The sequence below is a fragment of the Plasmodium malariae genome (assembly GCF_900090045.1).
Source record: "Plasmodium malariae genome assembly, chromosome: 5".
Lineage (NCBI taxonomy): Eukaryota > Apicomplexa > Aconoidasida > Haemosporida > Plasmodiidae > Plasmodium > Plasmodium malariae.
In genome coordinates, this window is record NC_041779.1 from 1,469,104 (window position 1) to 1,489,191 (window position 20,088).

The following is a 20,088-nucleotide window of genomic DNA, read 5'->3' on the forward strand; positions in this document are numbered from 1 at the left end:
AAATATATATATATATACATGTTTTCTACATTATGAAAAAATAACAGTACACACTACACATTATGTATAACAGTTTATGTGATAAATAAAATATTTAAACATCCTTCAAAAGCAAAAATAAAAGTTCATGTCCCATATTCCCAATTATCTTGAAAAAGCGTAGAAGAGACCCCTTGCCTTTTTAACTAACTTTGTTTTCTACCTTTCCTAGGAAGAGTTTTTTCTATATAAAATTTATCCTTCTTGACAACATCAAACGTGTACATATATAATGCTTGTTCGTACATACATATATAATACATATGTATATATATATTTTTTAATACATTAAATTTTATAATCAATTATAAAACAATGGAAACGATTAAAGGGAATAACAAAAAGGTCTATCAGTTCGTTACAAAGAGAATAAAACTTCGTAAAATTAATCGTTCTATTTTTTATTTAAAAAGAAAAAGAAAGGAACTACGGATGGAGCTAATTATTAAACCATCTTTTACAATCATTCTGCTTCTTTCTCACCTTTGATTTTGGATTTGTTCTTGTTATTCTTTTTATAATTTCTTCTGTAATTGTTTTTGTTTAAGTCGTTTTTGGATTTTTTTTTTCTTTTTTTCTCTTTTTTTTTTTTTTTATATATTGTTGTTTATATTAATGTTCATAAACTTAGCTCGCTTTTCTGTTTTTATTTTTGTACTTATTTATATATAGGGAAATTTTCTATTATTAAGGATACGCTCGCTTCATTAAATTTTATATAACGAATTTTATGAGAATATTCTGTTACATATATTTTATATTTCATAATTGATTTATCCTTATTCGTTTAAATGTTGTTAAATTTTAAAATAGCATACTTAATTCCTTTTGCATATTTTCATTTCTTACTGATAATTTATACATATATATATATATAATATATGCAGTAACAAACAATTGTATGATGTATATATGTATGCATGTACATATAAGTATATTTATGTACGATATGTTTGCTTAACTATTTCATTTTTATAAATTTCTACTCAAATAAAAGAAAATTTTTTTTTTCGTTTATTTTTTCTCTCTTTATTTCGCTTATTATTTTGCTTAACTATTTTGCTTACTATTTCGCTTATTATCTCGCTTATTATCTCGCTTATTATCTCGCTTACTATCTAGCTTACTATCTCGTTTATAATTCTTTTTTTTTTTTTTTTTTTTTCTTTCATTTTGTCAAGTTTTGAAATTTATTTTTTTTTTTTTAATCAAAAAAAAAATTTTCTTTCGTACTTCGAAATAAGGAACTTTCTTTTATTTTGATGAAATATATAATATCATCAAATGGCAAATAAGGAAAAATTAATTGTAAAATAAATATATTAAAGCTTCCTTCCGATCAATTTGTCATTTCACAAATATATAAAAAATGAAAAATTTACAATAAAATAAAAGAGCATGAGGAAAAATTTTATGGGTAAGGCACATTTCAAAATTGTTTAAGGCAAAAAAAAAAAAAAAAGAAAAATATTTTGGTATTATATTATTATGTGTTGCCACTTGAACACATCTGAGAATGTATACATATACATATATTTATGTGCACGTACCTCTCAAATATTTAAATATTGTTAAAAAAAAAAAAAAGAAATACAGAATATAAAATAAATTGAAAACTGAAAAGTACAGAAAAAGAATAATATATTAGTGTATATTTTTTTTAATATGAAGATAAAATTTTACGAAGCTTTTAAAAAGAAAAAAGGAAAAATATTCATTAATATTGCAAAAAAAAAAAAAAAAAGAAGAAACCGTTTACTTATACCTGTTAAGAATCATGAATAGGGGTAAGCTTTTATTTCAACTTAAAAAGATACTTACATTAGAGGAAAGTATAATAAACGCAAAAAAAATAAAATAAAATAAAATAACAAATTAATGAATTACAAAATTAGTAATTTGTTATTCAAGAGAGAGATGTGCTTCAAAGTTGTTCATATTTATTGTATATGTATGTATATGAATATTACTTGATAAAATATAACAAAATTTTCAGAGAACGTCGAATTTGACCGCATTTAAAGATTGTAATCATTTATGATTATTTTCAACCGTTCCAATAAAAATCATAGAAAAAATTGAAAAAGGATTGCAAAATAGATTAGAAAAAATAGTTTTTCTCTCCAACTTTTATGGTTTACTTTTTTGTTATATTGGAAAAGTCATCTCTTTTTTTTTTTTTTTTTTTTTTTAGTGCATGAATAATGATATTTGGCATGTACACACTTACTATACTTTTTCTTGTTGAATCGTACGATTTAAAAGTAAGTTTAATATTTATCTAATTCCCATACATATGTGATAATAGGAATGTTGCTGAAAATAATTAAGAGAAAAACAGACAAAAAAGAAAAAAAAAAAAAAAAAAAATTAAAATACAAAAATAATAAGAACGAACAAAAAATTAAAGATTTAACAAATTAGCGAAATAACTAAAATAACGACTCAGTTAATGCAAAATTGTATAGTTGTACGATAAAAAGTGGAATGAAATAAAACGCAAGAGGGGAAGGAAGAATAAAGAAGCAAAAATAAAAAAAATATAAATGAAGTAAAAAAGGTGCCTTGAGAATTGATATCATAAGAGAGTGTCACATAAACGCATCTGTATGTGTGTACGTGTGAAGGAATGACCGTGTGAATGTATAAACACAGGCATACGCGCACTGCCGCACAGCTACCCACATGTATATATTCACGAACGCACAACCATCCACATGCTTATATTAATGCACGCTTGAGCATTGCATTACCCACGTACTATTTTAAGGGAGTGTATGTAATAAACGGGGGAGGATGAAGCTAGATATATCGTGCTTCTGCTTTCTGTCGAGAAATGAGTACCGAGTATTGACAGCGATTGAAATGGGCATGCGAAATCATGAATATTTGCCCGTATCATTAATAGCAAGCATAGCAAATTTAAGGAAAGAAGGTATAACATCTGTTCTGAAAAAATTATTAAAAAATAAATTGATAAGTCATGAAAATAGAACATATGATGGGTATAAATTAACATATTTAGGATACGATTTTTTGGCCTTACGTGCTTTTCTAAATAGAGGAATTTTAAAAAGTGTAGGGAATCAAATAGGAGTAGGAAAAGAATCGGATATATATATATGTAAAGATATAAATGATAATTTATTATGTCTGAAAATACATAGGTTAGGTAGAATATCTTTTAGAACAATAAAAAATAATAGAGATTATTATGGGAAAAAAAAATTTAGAAATTGGTTGTACTTATCAAAAATTGCAGCAACAAAAGAATATACATATTTAAAAGCATTATATGAAAATAATTTTCCTGTACCTAAACCATATGATCTAAATCGGCACATGATTTTGATGTCATATATAAATGGTTATCCCTTATCACATGTTAAGATAAGTAATCCTTTTAAAGTTATAGATTTTTTAATAAATACAATAATAAAATTTGCTAAAGCAGATATTATTCATGGAGATTTTAATGAGTTTAATATTTTAATTGATGATGATGAAAATATAACGATTATTGATTTCCCTCAAATTGTTTCCTTACATCATGAGAATGGAAAAACATATTTCGAACGAGATGTTAAATGTGTTATAAATCACTTTTTTCGGAAATATAAAATTAAAATTGAAGATTACCCTTTATATGAAGATGTCATAGGACTAACTAATCATAAAATTGTTTCGGAAGAAGTAAATGTTTCGGTTAATGAGGATGATATGCTTTTACAAATTTTGCAGAATGATAAGTCGTACTCTTGCTCTAGTTACTCGGAGGGGAATGCAAACTGTTTTGTGCAGTACGAGGATGGGTACTCGTCACTTGGCAGTGTTGAAGAGGAGGAAGTACAGGAAGAGGAAGAAAAAGAAAAAGAAGAAGAGGGAGAAGATGAAGACGAAATAAGGAAAGATAAAGAAAGGAACCCCGAAAAGTATGGAAGTGGGAAAAGTCAAACAGACGAAGGAGACAAAACAAATGGGGAAGATAAAACCACCGAGGAATATGATATAAGCTGGAAAGACTACCTGGACAAACTTCATATAGCACGTACAATGAAAAAGGAAGTTGATAAATTAGGAGAGAATAACACTCCTTCATTTCATTCCCCTCAAATATCAGAAGGTGATTTTAAGGACGCGTACGAATGTACGAATGATAAGGAAGAGGAAAACATAAAAATAGAAAAGAGAGAGGATAATATAGATGAAGATTTTTCTAAAGGTTCTTGTGAAAGTCAAGAAAAAGTTTTCGAGTTAACAACTGAAGAGAGGGGCATACCAGAGCAAATGAAAAAGGCAAAGGGAGATTATACTCAGGAAGTTGAAAAGGTACCAACTGAGAAAAGAACATGTGAAGTTGATGAGGGAAGTTACGAACGGGGTGACAGTTGTGATGATGACAAATGCTACTATGGCAAATGTGAGAATGATATTTGCCAAGCTAATGACATCCATATCATCGATGAAGTCGATAAGGGGGAGGAGCAAAACGATGAAAAGATAAACAAATTTGTCCAAGAGGAAGAAGGGAGCAAAACGAAAGAGCAGATTAGCCAAACGGAAGACTATGACGAAAGGAGTTCCTATAGCGATAATATTAGTTTAAGCACAAACGATTGTGACGAGAGTAGCATAACGGAATATTCAAGCTGCGATTCGCACAACAGCCTTTCTGAAGATACAACAAAAAAACTGTCCGATACATGGAAACCGCACATAAAGAAATATACAAAGGAGTACGTAAAAAGTAAACTGAAATATATGCACAGAAAAAAAAAGAGCAGAGAAAAGTACAAGGAAAATTTAAAAACGAAGAATAAAAAAAAAGTGATGGAGAAAATTAAAAATTACTTATAATTAAAAAAAGTGTGTTTATGGGTTTATGTGTATATGTGTACAAACTAATATGTATGTATATGTACCTACGTACATATGTATGTAACAAAATGTACCGTTTTAGCCTTCCCACGATGGGACATATTCGGAACACGCACAGGTATATTTTTTGCACGTATGTACGTAGAAGACCACAGATTAATCGAAACATTTTTTTTTTTTTTTTTTTAACCCTTATGTATTGCGCATAACGCACAAAACTGCGTAATAAATTTTTTTTTACAAATATTAACTTTTTCACAAAAAAAAAATGTTCAAATTGGGGGAAATAAAAAGAAAAGAGAATATTCTTACCCCGTTATATTGTTTTATTTTAGAAAAAAGTAAAAAAAATGTAAAAAATATAAATAATATAAAAGATAAAAAAAATAAAAATAATTACCCATTTGTAGAATTGCACATGTGTACTGAAGAAGAAACTTCAAAATTAAAAAATAGAGAATGGGACGTTTTTTAAATTTTTCGTCATAAGTCTGTACATGTGGACATAACATGTATACGTATATTTTCTTTAGCTTAATGTGTATTTATAATTGTTTTACTCTACTTGTCTAAAAGTATTATGGAAAAAAATATCACGATCTAGTTGTAAAAGTTCACTTATTTGGGCGAAAGGTGTGTGCTCATATGATAATAAAAATGTAAATACACTCCAAAAAAAAAAAAAAAAAATTAATGTATGCATGTATGTACGTATATATGTATGTATGTATGTATGTATGTATGTATGTAAATATGTATGTATGTATGTATGTATGTATGTATGTATGTATATATATATGTACGTATATATGTGTACTTCGTACATTCTGCATAATCAGCACATACGTGGATGCACATGAAAAACTGCTAACAAGCCCAAGGAAAAGCGCTGAGAATGTGGCACCTGAACTTAAGGCTAACCGTAAAATTTGTATAAAAAGTCGAGGAAGGAAACAATTTGTTTGTCGTCGTTCACGTAATTCATGTGTGTAATATGCAAGTCGGGTCGAATGAAAATATACATTGCAGATTTGAAATTGTGTGATTCTATTAAATTGTTTGGCAAGTTTAATTTTATATTAAATTGTTTTTGAAAGTCGTTTAAAAAATCGTATAATATATGTTGCCTTTTAATTCTTGGGGCTTTTATGTTATTTAGTAGCTGATTAGGTACATTATAAAAATTAATATTTAAACGTGTAAAGGAGGAGGAGGATTTTAAGGGGAATAATTTTGTGTTACTTTGGATAAATTCGTTTTTGCTGTTATTACATAAGACCCATATAATTTGCACAGAATATTTATTAGGAGTCTTCATCATTGTTCTGTAGGTTAAACTTCTTATTTTTATTAGCTTATCTAGGGATGCTTTGTCATATGTCCATTCATACCCCTTGTAATTCCCCAAGTAATATTCCCTGCCATATTTTCTGTTCCTTTTTTTGAACGATTTAAAATTCACATATGGAGTGCTTCTTACCTCTGATATGTTTATACATAATATTAGTGTGTGGACTTGATCACGTAGGTAATCATATAGGCACACACTCTTTTCTTCGTAATTATTATTTGAATAAATATATTTTAAAATGCAATTTTTTGCTCTATCTGAGCAGATGAAACTAGTACTGCACATCTTAACGGAACTATTGGCTACAATTTGTCCATAATAATTATTCTGTAGCATAAAAGTTTTTAAGTAAAATTTTTCAAAAAAGTTATGAATTGAAGAAAAATTAGCAAACGGACAAGTGCAACAATTTAAAAAGGATAATATGTAATATATATAGTTATAATTACAATTACAGTTACAATTACAAGTAGTATTACCATTACAATTAAAAATAAAAAAAAAAAAGTTAAAAATTTTGCTATTCCATGATAAAACCTTTTCTGAAATGAATTTTCTCTCTTTGTCGTAAGACTCTAATAATAGTGAAGAAGAATTATGATTAATTAAATAATTTAACTTCCATCCAATATTATAAACATCATGTATAGTTAAGTTAATACTTATATTGAATAGTGGGTTGTAAAAACAGTTAGATTCCCCTGCTAATATTATCGAGTTACGATAATAATTTTTACAAATTTTATCTTTATGTCTACCAACTTTTAAATTATACAAATAATATAGTTCAATACTTGGAAATACATTTTTAATTATATCAATAACCTCTTCATAAGTAACTTTTTTTGACCTCTTTATATGATATAAGCATTTGTTAAGGGTTTTTCCTCCCCCCCTTCTGCATATAGTCAAATGCCAGTTGTAACTGCCTTTTCCCATAAAAAACATGGACCCATGATCAATCCCCTCTCTAGAATTGTTGCTTACGGCGTCAGTAAAGCTATTGTCAGTTCCATCATGTCCATTTTCCTTCCGAACAATTCGGTATCCATCAATGTTCCCTATGTTGTACCTACTGTTCGTCACCTTCAAAGGGGTCTCTTTATCAGTGTTAAAAGAATTGTTCGTTGGAAACCTCCTATTTTTATTACCTTTCCTTTGCATGTCTATATTTTCTTCTTTCATACTGAAAATGTCATTATTGTAGTCATTACATTCCTCATTCATATTATTATTCAACAATATTATTTCATTGGCATTGGGATTGTCATCACCGTCGATCCCCCCATTTGTAAAGGCTTCCTTTGAATAGGGGATGCAACTATGAGAGGAATTACCAACATTGTTGTTGAACTTATAGATGGTATTACCAACACCCCCAATACTACGAGCAGCAACAAAACCTTGTGGCTCCCCCCTGCAGCTGCATTTGTCAAGGGGCTGTTCAGAAGAAGCTCCCGCAACAGTACCTAACAAAGATACACTTTCCTTCAATGAAGCCTCTCTCCCTACATGGTCCATTTTTTGAAATAAAAATATTCTGCCTTTCACCTTAGTATCAAATACGTCAGGGTAGTTCCCTTCTGAACTACTTCTCAATTTTATTGAATTCTTCATGTGTTTTTCATATTTTGGAATTTCCTCAAATGCGTAATTTTTCTTTTCAAAAGGCATTGTTGTGTCGGCTATGTCATATGTACATGTGTTAGGGGTTACCACATCATTTTTATAAGAATGTGGGTTGTCTATATTGGCTGGAACTTCTTTTTTTAAAAATAATAATGAACTGGTGGCATATGTTGATATTTGTAAATTTTTTTTTTCCCTTCTCTTATGTTCACCAGAGGAAGTACTACTGTTTCTATTTTTACTATAATAGTCTAAAATTTCTTGATAAATAATATTTTTTTGTTCTTTCTTTTGAGAAGATATATCATTTACGTAGTTTTTTGAATTGTCATGGTGGTCTACTTCGTTTATATTGTCTACACTTATATTATCCATGTGGATGCGTTTGTTTCCCTTTTGAATGTTATGGTTAATATAGTTTTTATGAAAAATATTTATCTGTTTGCTATTACAGAGGTGCGCATATTTTTCCCCCTCATTGTATCTGTGATCAGCGTTTTGGCTGGCTGTTTCATTTCTCAATGACACGTTTGAGTTGTCTTTGTCCGTGTTAGATAAGCTAAAAAACTGGGACGTTTGTGCAATTTTTAATTTATTTTTTTTTTTTAAAAGGTTGATGTACTTTTCTTTTTTTCTTAGATTACATTCCATCTTAATTTTTTTTATGATTTTTTTAATTTGTTTATCCTTACAGTAAAAGTTCTTCTCATTTATATTAGTAATATCTACAAATATGGGGAAGCAAGTAACAAAACCGTACTTCGATTGAATTATAGATAAGTTATAGTGACTCATGTCATTGTTCCATTTTGCGCATATATCTACAGAAATATATTCTATCTTTTCATTTTTTTTATCCTCCAATTTTATATGTGCGAATTTTCGGACACTCGACTTCCTCCCGTCAACACCTACAATATATTTGCTTTTAATCTCGGAGTAGTGCCGCACATCTTTCTTGTTCCGTCCCCTGTGGTAGTAGTAGTTGGTACTGCTGACATGATTACTTCCGTCGAGGCGATCCCTTCTATTGAGGCTTTCCCTTCTGCTGGGACTATCACGTCTTCTGTTGCTACCAATTCTCTTGGTACCACCCCTGCTGTATGGAAAGTTATTTTGCCTTACATAGGCTGTCATTAGATTTAGATTCCTTCTTTTCCCCTTACTTATATTTATACTACTGTTCTCTTGTATAACTAGAAACTCTTCGTTATCTCCCTTGTTTCCATTGCGTAGACTGTATTCACAGCTTTTATTAATAGGATCATTTATTATATCTTCATCCTTATGACGGATATGATTTCCCCCATTTAGGTTTGTTAATAAGGGTAGCTTTATCTTCGTTGTGACTCCTTGAGATGTAGTTGGAAATGAACTATCCGATATTCTATGCTTATAATCGTTGAGGGAATTTTTATAATTAGTACTACTTCCGGAATTAATGAAACAACTAGGGTAAAAGGATATTGGTTCTGTTTCATTTGACAAACTAGAAATGGTATTAGTACTATATGAAGTGGCTGAACTTGTGCTCATGTTCGAGCTGCTTTCAGTTTTATAAGTGAAACTTGTACAAAAGCTACCATTTTTATTATTTTCCTTTTTATTATGATTTAAGAGATATTCTTTTTTTCTCAAATTATTGCTCATTTTGTCCTTCCCACGTGTGTTACTTCGTATGCTACTTCGTATGCTACTTTGTGTGCTACTTTGTGTGCTACTATGTGTGCGACTACTGCATTTACTATTGCAGGGTCTTCTTCTGCTTATACCTGTATTCTCGCTTTGCCTACTTTTCAAGAGAGATGGCAAGGTATATAATTTCCTCACATTTCTTCTTTTTTCCTTTTTATTTTTGTAAGGTTCATTAGAATTAGTCTTCCTCGATATTCTTTTCTCACCATATTTTGACGATATTTCTTTATTCATTTTCTGTGGTTTTATTATAATGTTGTTCCTATTTTTATATCCATATTCCTTAGTATCATTAAATAATTTTTTATTTTCCCTATTATTGCAATTTTTGTTGATACCCCGCAGTATAGTATAATCCTCTACTAAAAAATGGAATTGCTTTATGTATTTTCTCAAAATATTATTTAGAACTATTTTGTTAATACTCAACATATATGGTATAGTGACATTAAAATTTTGAAAGAATGATTTACTTGTTTTGTGTACTAATTTATTTTCTATATATAAACTGATACCAGTTAATTTTAAACTATTGATTAGAACCTCCGATAGGATATTTAAATCTTGCAACATTTCAAGTGTCCTAGGGTATAGTAAATACTGTTCATTAGTTTTCTCTTCTTCTAATTTTTCTTCACATGAGCTTATTATTAAATGTTTTACATTTTTTCTTAACAAGTCTAATGACAACAGTAGTCCACCTGTGCTTGTTCCTACAATGAGCACGTCTGTTTCTCTCTCTCCTGCTACCATATGCTTACAGGACGTACTTTCCCTTTTTTCGTTATCCTTTTTAATTACATCCATTTTTACGTAAAAAATGGTTAAGAGGAACAAAAAAAAAAAAAAAAAGGTGAAAATGGTTCACACTGTATGCAAGCCTGTAGAAATGATTTCACATTTTAGCAGACGTTTTTGCCAACATAATTCCGCGTTGCATTGTATCGCATTTCTTCTTCTCCACATTAAGTTCTCATTAATGATCGCAATGATTTACGCTTTTCCGAATTTTATAAAATGCAGTATACAAGGACGGCTGATGGTAAAATATGCGCACGTTTGTGACACAACAACAAAAAAAAAAAAAAAAAAAAGAAATATATATATATACATACATACATACGTACATACACACATACATACACGCGTACATATGTAAGATGAAAAATGCAAATTATAAAATACAAAATACATGGAAAATAAACCTTAATAAACACCCTTCTACAATGAGTAATGCAAAACAGGAGGTGCGAGTTACCGGGGAAATTAAAATAAAAAAATAAATGTGTATTGATAATAGAATAAAACATAACATATCAGATTCATTGGAAAATTGTACAACTATCAGCATACATGTATATATAAGTTTATAGGTATGTTTGTATGTAGGTGTTTGTTTGTTTTTGCAGGCGTATGTTAGGAGTTTTAAGCTTTCTGTTGGTTAGTGGAAAAAAATATATGCTATAAGTTATTAGTGTCCTGGTACATATACAGAGAGAAGTTAAGATACTGCAAAAACGACATTACGTATGGGAAAAAGTTTACGCAAAAATTTTATTGCCACCTTTTACAGTATTAAAATAATTATTCTGTTAATGAATTATGTAAAAAAGTAAATATGTGTTTTGTTTGATTTGTAAAAAGCAACATCGTTTTTTATGTGGAATGTACGATTGATTGCACAAAAGGGGTAATAAAAGGAGTAATAAGAGGGGTTAGGGGGAAAAAAAAAAAAAAAAATTAAACTTAGTTCACTATCTATGTTTACACTAAGCTTGCACATAATTGCACCTAGACGAGATCAATAAATACAGATGATGAACTAGAGAACAAACTAGTGAACGAACGAGGGTTTCTTGTGACGCTTAAAATTTAAAGGCGATCACATACGCAAATTTACAAAATGATAGATAATACTTAGAACAATATAAGAAATGAAAGATTTAACTGTTTTTTCCATAGAAATGCAAAAAAATAATAAGCTGGGGAAAAAAAAATATACAAAACTGAACAGATTATATTTTTTTAAAAATTACAGAGACAAAAACAATTTTTAAAATTATGTCATAAAGTTGCGCGGTTAAAGCTGCATATGCAATTATTCCTCAGGCTTTTCCCTATTTCCCAAAAAAAAAAAAAAAAATATTTATTTCGGCCATGTTCATTTATTTTACTATCCATTTAAAGATGTATATGTGCATGAATGCGATATGTGTACGTATGCGATATTCGTATGTATGAGATATGCGTACGTATGAGATATGTGTATGTATGAGATATGTGTATGTGTGTGATATGTATAAGATATGAGTATGGGTTTATATATATATGTACAAATGCGCAACGGGGGGAACAAACTTCTATTATGAAAAAGCCTAGTACACAAAACATAGATCCATAGAAATTAATATTATGCTTAAAATGGGAAGTTAAAATATTTTAATTTTTCGCATTTTAAGCATTAGCATATATATTTATGCATATGTAATTTATTTATGGAGTTGTTATTGTGACAACAATATTTTCTTTCTTTTTTTTGGCGGTGATTAAAAGAGAATACTACCTGTGCAAATAATATTACACATATGTACGTATATGCGGGTACATGTATATATATGTGGGTACGTATGTATATATATGCGGGTACATATATATATATGTGTGTGCGCGTAAGTATGTTGAAATATATATAAACGCTTGCGACTCACCTATGACGCATTTTTGTGCACCATGATTACAAAAGGGAACAGATAATTTTTCGAAAAAAGGAGAAACACAAATTCTAAAAGGGAAAAATATTAATGCAACAAATGAAAAATGATAATATGCTTCTAAAATATATTACTACATGTTACATTGTAATTATATATGCGCATGTTTATACATGCATGCATATATACTTGTAGTGTAGTATTTACTTATTCAGTATACAATAATCGGAGTATTCTAGTCTAAGAAAAGGGCGAAATGATGTGGCATGATACTCTGCAAAGTAAAAATGGATTTGACTTTTTCGAAAAAGTATGTTTTCGCGCAGCGTATTATTTTTTAAGCAAAAAAGAAAAAAAAAAAAAAAAATGAGAAGAGAGAAAGATATAGAAAAATGGAGAGAGCGATGTTAATGCGAGGTGAGTTTAATATAGGAATTTAAAAAAAAAAAAAAAAAAAAAAAACATAGGAGATATATATGAGCAAAATAAAAACAAAGAAGAAAAAGGAAAGAGTAAAGATTTACGAGAATCGAAGTATAAAAAATGAAAGGCTTAAAAGGGTAAAAAAAAAATAAGCTGTTAAATTGCATGTTATATAAGGTGAAGGAACATATTAAATGAATCTTTACGTTTTTATGCATAACGCGATATATACATATGTGTATATACGTGAATAGGTACAGGAACACGAAACGTAGAATCAGAGACCGTTTAGCAATCCAAATAAGTTGTATGTTCAAAGAGAAAGAAGGCACTATCGCGTGATGCGTGTGAATGTTCGCATGGTACAGTTGTTTGTATGCTTTTGTTGTATGCATATATATATACATAATACATGTTTATATATAGATATACATTTGTAAATATCTATATGTATTCTTTCGCTTTCTCTTTCGCATACGCAGGCATATGTGCGGATGTGCACCAGGGTAGACATTTCACCATTGTAAGAACGCTACTACGTTATAATGCTTAGATTTTTATCATCTCTTAAATTAAGTAATACACGTTTGAAAATAATAAAATTGTTGTTTTTCTATTTTCTCTCATTTGAAAAAGATGAGATATTACCTAGTATACTAGTTGCTTATTCTTTAGCTATAATAAAAACGAACCATATTAATATGAGTGATACAAGAGGTCGTACCTTTTCGCTGAGTGAGATTGTTTGTATAAAACCAAGAAGAGTAAATAGTATAATGAGAAAAATAAAAAGTGTGAAGGATATATGTTATGTTGACAATTTATTTGTTCATCGGAAAATTTTTGAGCGGAACAAATATGCAATAAAGGAACCTACAAAAATAAAAAGGAAGAGTTGTAAAAATGTAAATTACGTACACATTTTATCTAAAATATTTATGGTAAACGAAAACACTGACAGTATATATAATAGGATAATAAATAGTAACATAATAAATAAATCCTTAAATGATAATATTATGTACAGAAATAATTATGACCAAAATTTACTCTTAGAAATCAGTAATAATCAGATAGACATTCCAATAGACCTAGCAAGTTTTGAAAAAGAAGTAAGGAAACTTCTAGACATTTTAAAATTCAAAAATTTCCAATTAAATATCACTTTTGTTACTTTAAAGGAAATGAAAAGTATTAATAAAATGCACAGAAATAAAAACAAGCCAACGGATGTTATATCTCTTTTGCATTATGTTAAAAATAATGAAAATGAGAATGATTTAAATTATGAATTAGTGAACAGTGGTATTACAGACAGAACATATTTTAACGCAGGAGATATTTATCTGTGTCCTGAATATATAAATAGAGAATGTGTCATGTCTAAAATAAATTATGAGAGAAAAGTAATTAACGGAAAAGAGGCAGAGAGCAGCGCAAGTTGTGCTCAAAGTAGCACTACGGAAGAGGTCAATAGTTATAACAGCAATGAGGGAAGCAGTGTTGGTGGAAGCAGCGATCATCTAAGCAATGATGGTGAACGCAACAATGAAAGTGAGAATAAGAATTATTATGACACTGACGAGGAAGAAAATGGTCGAGGTGTTAACAAACTTTTCCAGAGAATCTTTTGTGTCAATGAAAGGCTTCCCTTCTACGTTTTGCATGCGTTAATACATTTAATGAACAAAGATCATGTAAACAGTTTTAAAGAATATAACGAATTTATGGACATGGAGGAGCAAATCATTGAAAAATATTTAAAATATCATCATTACTCCCAAACCTTTTACTCACATCACATTGTTGGTATTGGTACTGATATTTTAAGTGTTAACAGAATTTACAAAATTTTAAAAAAAAAAAATAAAAACTACTTTTTGAAGAAGGTACTAAATTCTCTAGAGCTTAAGGAGTTTGCGATAGAAGAGGGAAAAGAACAGAAAAAAAAACGGGAAGAAAAAGGGGGAGAAAAGATGGAAGAAAAGGGGAAAGAAAATTGGGAAGAAAAAAATATGCGGATTAAAGATGGTATGGAGAAATTAGCAATTTATGTAAGCAAAAAGTTCGCTGCAAAAGAAGCCATACTTAAGTCTATTGGAAGAGGCTTAAGTTCAATATCTAAATACGGTTTAAGTATGAATGACATAGAAATAAAAAATGACAAATATGGAAAACCACACGTATATTTATATGACAAGGCAAGGAAAATAGCTAATGAAATGGGTATCGTAAAAATTTTTTTATCAATAAGTGATGAAAAAATAACATGTACTGATCATAATCATACCAAATCGCATGTAACTACTTGCAATTTTTGCACATACCTTATCCATGCACAAGCACTAGCTGTAGGCTCTAATGTATAAACTGGCAATGCAAGGTAGAGCAAAAATAAGGCAAAAAATATTAAGAAATGGCAAAAAAAGGCAAAAAATATTAAGAAATGGCAAAAAAAGGCAAAAAATAACAAAATAAAGGCAAAAAAATAACAAAAAAAAAAAAAAAAATGCAAAAAGAAATAAAAACTAACATATACAGGTACGTCCATATATTAACCAAACCTTTTGTAAATTACGTTATATATTTAGAGTTCATAACGAATACCTATTTTTCCTTTTTTATGCTTACTGTTATATATAGCTCTTGTGTAGCTGCTACACTTTTTTATGCTTGTTCTACTTTTACATATTTGGGTTTAATATACATTTGTATGACTGTACATATGCATATGTATATATATATATATAACATTTCACATTTTTCAGAATATAACCATTTCTTCCTTTTAGATGAATCACAAAAATGGTAAGAAGTTGTTATTTTTTAATGTTTCTTACAAAAATAAAAATGTCCTTTTTTTTTCTTTTTTTCTTAAAAAATAAAATATATGCAGCAATATAATAACGCAAAACATTGAAAAGTTAATAATAAAACTTTTTTCTTTGAGGCAAAAATTATGTAATTTTTTCCCTATAAACATGCGTTGGCAATAATTTTTATTTTTGTTTAATAGCTGTTCCATGTTATAGGGCTAATCTATTCTATTACAGTAAGTATTGGTAACGTTTTACTGTATATATATATAGCATAAATTTAAATAATATTATGCATTATATATGTGATAATCGTATATAATTGTTACTTGTAATGAATTTATATATAAATATATATATATATATATATATATATATTATATATAACAGGTATTGTCAAGCTTGTATAGAAATATTTTATACAAACCACAGCTATTATATATATGCTTTTTTTTTCGTGAAACAAAATCTAAGATTTTTTTAATGCCATCGTCATACGCATAAAATATTACATGTGCTAATGTTTAAATATTTAAGTATATATATTTGTATATATCTATTTGAATAAATTTTTTTTTTCTACATGTTTCAAAAAAGAAAAAATTAAAATCATGGGAAACTGAAAGAGAGCCTTAAAAATGTTAAAAAAAAAAAAATTAAAAAAAAAAAAAAAAAATTATCTAGTAATATAAATGAAAAAAAGGAGAGAAAATTAATCAAATAAAGTGATGTGCATTTTTTTTTTTTTTTTAATTTAAATGCATATTAACAATTTAAGGCAAAAAAACCGCATATAAATATTAAATGGAGGTAAAGTAATATTTTGGGGTACAAATATATATGTAATATTATATATATTATAAACTATGCATTTATGTAATCAAAGAAAGGGCAACACTTAACCAAAAATAAAAATAAAAGGTAAAAAGCATAAAATGTGTTATACAAAAAGGAAAAAATTTTAAATGTTAATTAAAAAAAAAGCAAAGGAAGAACAGAAAAATTAAGAAAGAAAAAGAGAGGAGGATTGGAATAAAATAATAAAGAACTATTTTATATGCGTGAAAAAAAAAAAAAATTCTAATTTAGCAATTTTATTAAAATTAAAAAAAAAAAAAAAAAGGTTAACACGTGAATTAAATAATTGGTAACAAAAAAGAAAAAAAAAAAGGTTAAAAAGTGAATAAATGGCAACATTAATAAAACAAGGTTTATGTTATATAATATATATATAAAAAAAAAAAAAAAATTTAAGAAGCCTATAATTAAATATTTTTCATCTGTTTCTATAGTGAAAAAAAAATAATTTTTACCCTAAGATACATTACAATTTTTTTTTTGCTTAATGTTTCACTTTAAAAAATAAAATGAATAAGAAAAAGTTGCAAGTTATATTTATCTTTTTTTAAGAATTATAATTTTAACTAGTTCTTGAAAAAAGATTAATAAATTTGTATTTATATATATATAAACCCTAAAGGGGCTTAAATATTTATATATTTTATATAGTATAAATTTAATATACATAATAACGTATATATTTATATAGTACTATACAGGATTACATAAAAGTATATATATAATATATATGTTATATATATATAATTAATGTACATCTTTTTCATAAATAAAATTTTGATAGCTAATTTCTTTTTGCCTTTCATATTTTATTTATATACATTAAACTTTTTTATGTACCTTAATATTATATTTTTTCCACGAATTAATTTTTTTACACAACATCCTCTCTTCTACATTTTTTTATTTATGTGTATATGTTAAAAATTATATAAAATAAATTGCAAAAATGTTTCATTGTTTTTTATAATTTTTTTTATATTAAATATTCGTGAAAAATGATTATATAAATTTATAAATGAAATGAACGTATATGAGGCTTACATCATGTACTTTTATATTATATTTATTTATATATGTACTATTATATATGTATATATATGCTGTATATATTTTAATTTTATACACCATGTGTTACTGGTAAAATTTTTTAAAGTAACATGCTGTACCAAAGTTCACACCTTTTTTAAGTACCTAATTATAATCTTTATAAATTAATTCATTTAAGCACTTTTTTATTCTTGTACATATTTATTTCATATACATATATATATGTGTATATTAATAAATAAAAAAATAAAAAGTGTTGAATGCTATTTTTATAAAACAGAGAAATTAATATTCTTGTATATATATAGTAAGCTTTATAAACACCTGCATGTAATATAAACAATTTTGTACACACTTGTAAATTTTTAAAAGGAATTTTATAAAATACGTTTATGTTTGAACTGAACATACATATATGCGTAAATGTTTGTTCGTGTTTATATTAAATTAAAGAATTTTATTTCAATTTTTTAATTCGTAAATTTAATTAAAAAGCGTTTTAAACACATACATATTTTCATGTTTATATATATATATATATTTATGTAAATACATATACTTTTACATATATACTTACACATACGTATATAAATGTAAATTTGAACATTATGAAATAAAAAATTTACGTAACATTTGATATAATTATTATAAATTAATTTTGCTTTTAATATTTTCCATTTACTTGAATATGAATTTTATTTTTTAAGCAATTATCAAAATATATATCAAATAAACATATACTCTATACATATACATTTATTATTTTATGCTGTCATATTATTCTTTGAGCATCATATTTTTTTTATGAACGTCATTTTATATTCATTGTTGAATGTTGGTGTTCATGTTGTTCGTAGAGTTTTTCAAAAATTATATACATATATGTACATGTATTATATATATATATATATATTTATATATATGAGTGATAAAACTGTAACTGTTTATATAAATTATATATTTCATTCCTGTATATATAAAATTTGTTTTTTGAGAATATTGGGTTTTTATAAGTTTGTGTTTCTCTAATAATTAGTACTACCAGTGAATTTCTTTTTATGTAATTAAAAATTGTAAGTTTTACAAGAAATTTGTGTTTAATAAGAAACTGTATAAGACTTCAAAGTGTGTTTAAATTTCAATTTTTTTTTTTTTTTTTTTTTTTGAAGCATGTAAAATATGAAGAAACATGAAAATATATTTATATATGATACATGTATTATTTTATTTATTTCGTATTCATTTATTTACATCCTTTTAAATGTAAATAAAATACGTTATTCTTTTATAAAGATACGTTTTTTACGTACACACACATATATATATATATATATATATATTTTTTTATTAATTTTTTTATTTAATTATTTATAGCACTATATATATTTATTTACACACCATTTCACACATACATTTTTATATGCTGTATACATCTATGTTTATTTACCCATACACATATAAGCGAAAACATATAAATATAAAAGAAATGCAAATGCATACATATATATGTTCATAGAAGTGTATATGTTTTATGTAATTATTCGTTTTGTTTTGTATGAATTTTTTTTTCCACATTTATACTTTTGCTTTTTCCATTTCCTTTTTTATTCATCATTTCATATGTCCACTGTTTTATTTATATATATATATATTACTACGTTTCAGTTAATTTCATTTTATTCATATATCTATTTATTTTTTTTTTTTTTTTGTAACAAAAGCATTGAAAATACATAGAACAATTTTTGACTACATACTTAATGAAAACGGACGTCTCTACATAAGGACAGAATGCATAATGTACAATTTTTTTTAATTAAACTAAAACAATTTTGGCAATATATATATGTATATAGAGAGAGAAATATAAAATACTAAACTAAAAAAGAAGGTTTTAATTTTTAAACATTTAAGTTTTTTTGTTAATTTTGTAAATTTTTGTTAATTAAAAAAAATTTTTTTTTTTTTTTTTTTTTCTTAACTTTTTAACTTGGTTACCTTCACTGTTACATGTATATAATTACACACATATATATAACATTGCACATATATATAGCTTTTTATTTTCACGTTTTTTGCTTATTTTATTTTTTATTCTTAACAAATCAGGAAAATATATTTCACCATCCATATATGTTTTCTTCGTTTTTGCTTCCTTTTTTTTTTTTTTTTTTTTTATTTAGCTAAAAATTTACATACACGATATATATATTTATATATTAGCTTTTTGAACGTGTTTGTATTTTTAAGCTTTCATACTTTTTTACACAAATTTATATATACTGACAAATATTTTATGTATACAAACATACATCTTGCGTTTTATGAAAATTTTGTTTTTAAAAAAGATTATGTGATATATATATATATTATAATTAACATAATACACTATATATAAGCGTTTATTGTTAAAAAAATAGTGAGTAAAAGATAGTTTATTTAGTTATATACAAATTCAAATTAACAACCACAATACATTTTTGCCTGTTTGTTCAATTTCCGTATTAAATTGTATTAAATCATATATATTTGAATACGCCCTTAAGCTGCTTTACCACAATATTTACATATACATATGTATACTCATGTGCACACATATAATATATATGTATAATATATACATATATATAAACACGCT

The 20,088-nt window shown here is 26.7% G+C and overlaps 3 protein-coding genes across 3 annotated transcripts; 2 read left to right on the forward strand and 1 right to left on the reverse strand.

Annotated features, from left to right (window-relative positions):
* Positions 1-2,835: 2,835 nt before the first annotated feature.
* Positions 2,836-4,896, forward strand: RIO2 (serine/threonine protein kinase RIO2, putative; the record flags this gene model as incomplete). Its single annotated transcript, XM_029003593.1, has 1 exon — positions 2,836-4,896. The coding sequence occupies one exon, from the start codon at positions 2,836-2,838 to the stop codon at positions 4,894-4,896; it is 2,061 nt and encodes a 686-aa protein (XP_028860523.1).
* Positions 4,897-5,833: 937 nt separating this feature from the next.
* On the reverse strand, positions 5,834-10,345 carry PmUG01_05037700 (conserved Plasmodium protein, unknown function; the record flags this gene model as incomplete). The annotated part of the gene is made up of 1 exon (XM_029003594.1): positions 5,834-10,345. The coding sequence occupies one exon, from the start codon at positions 10,343-10,345 to the stop codon at positions 5,834-5,836; it is 4,512 nt and encodes a 1,503-aa protein (XP_028860524.1).
* Positions 10,346-13,271: 2,926 nt separating this feature from the next.
* ACPS (holo-[acyl-carrier-protein] synthase, putative) lies at positions 13,272-15,095 on the forward strand (the record flags this gene model as incomplete). The annotated part of the gene is made up of 1 exon (XM_029003595.1): positions 13,272-15,095. One exon carries the CDS (start codon positions 13,272-13,274, stop codon positions 15,093-15,095), a length of 1,824 nt encoding a protein of 607 aa, XP_028860525.1.
* Positions 15,096-20,088: the final 4,993 nt, after the last annotated feature.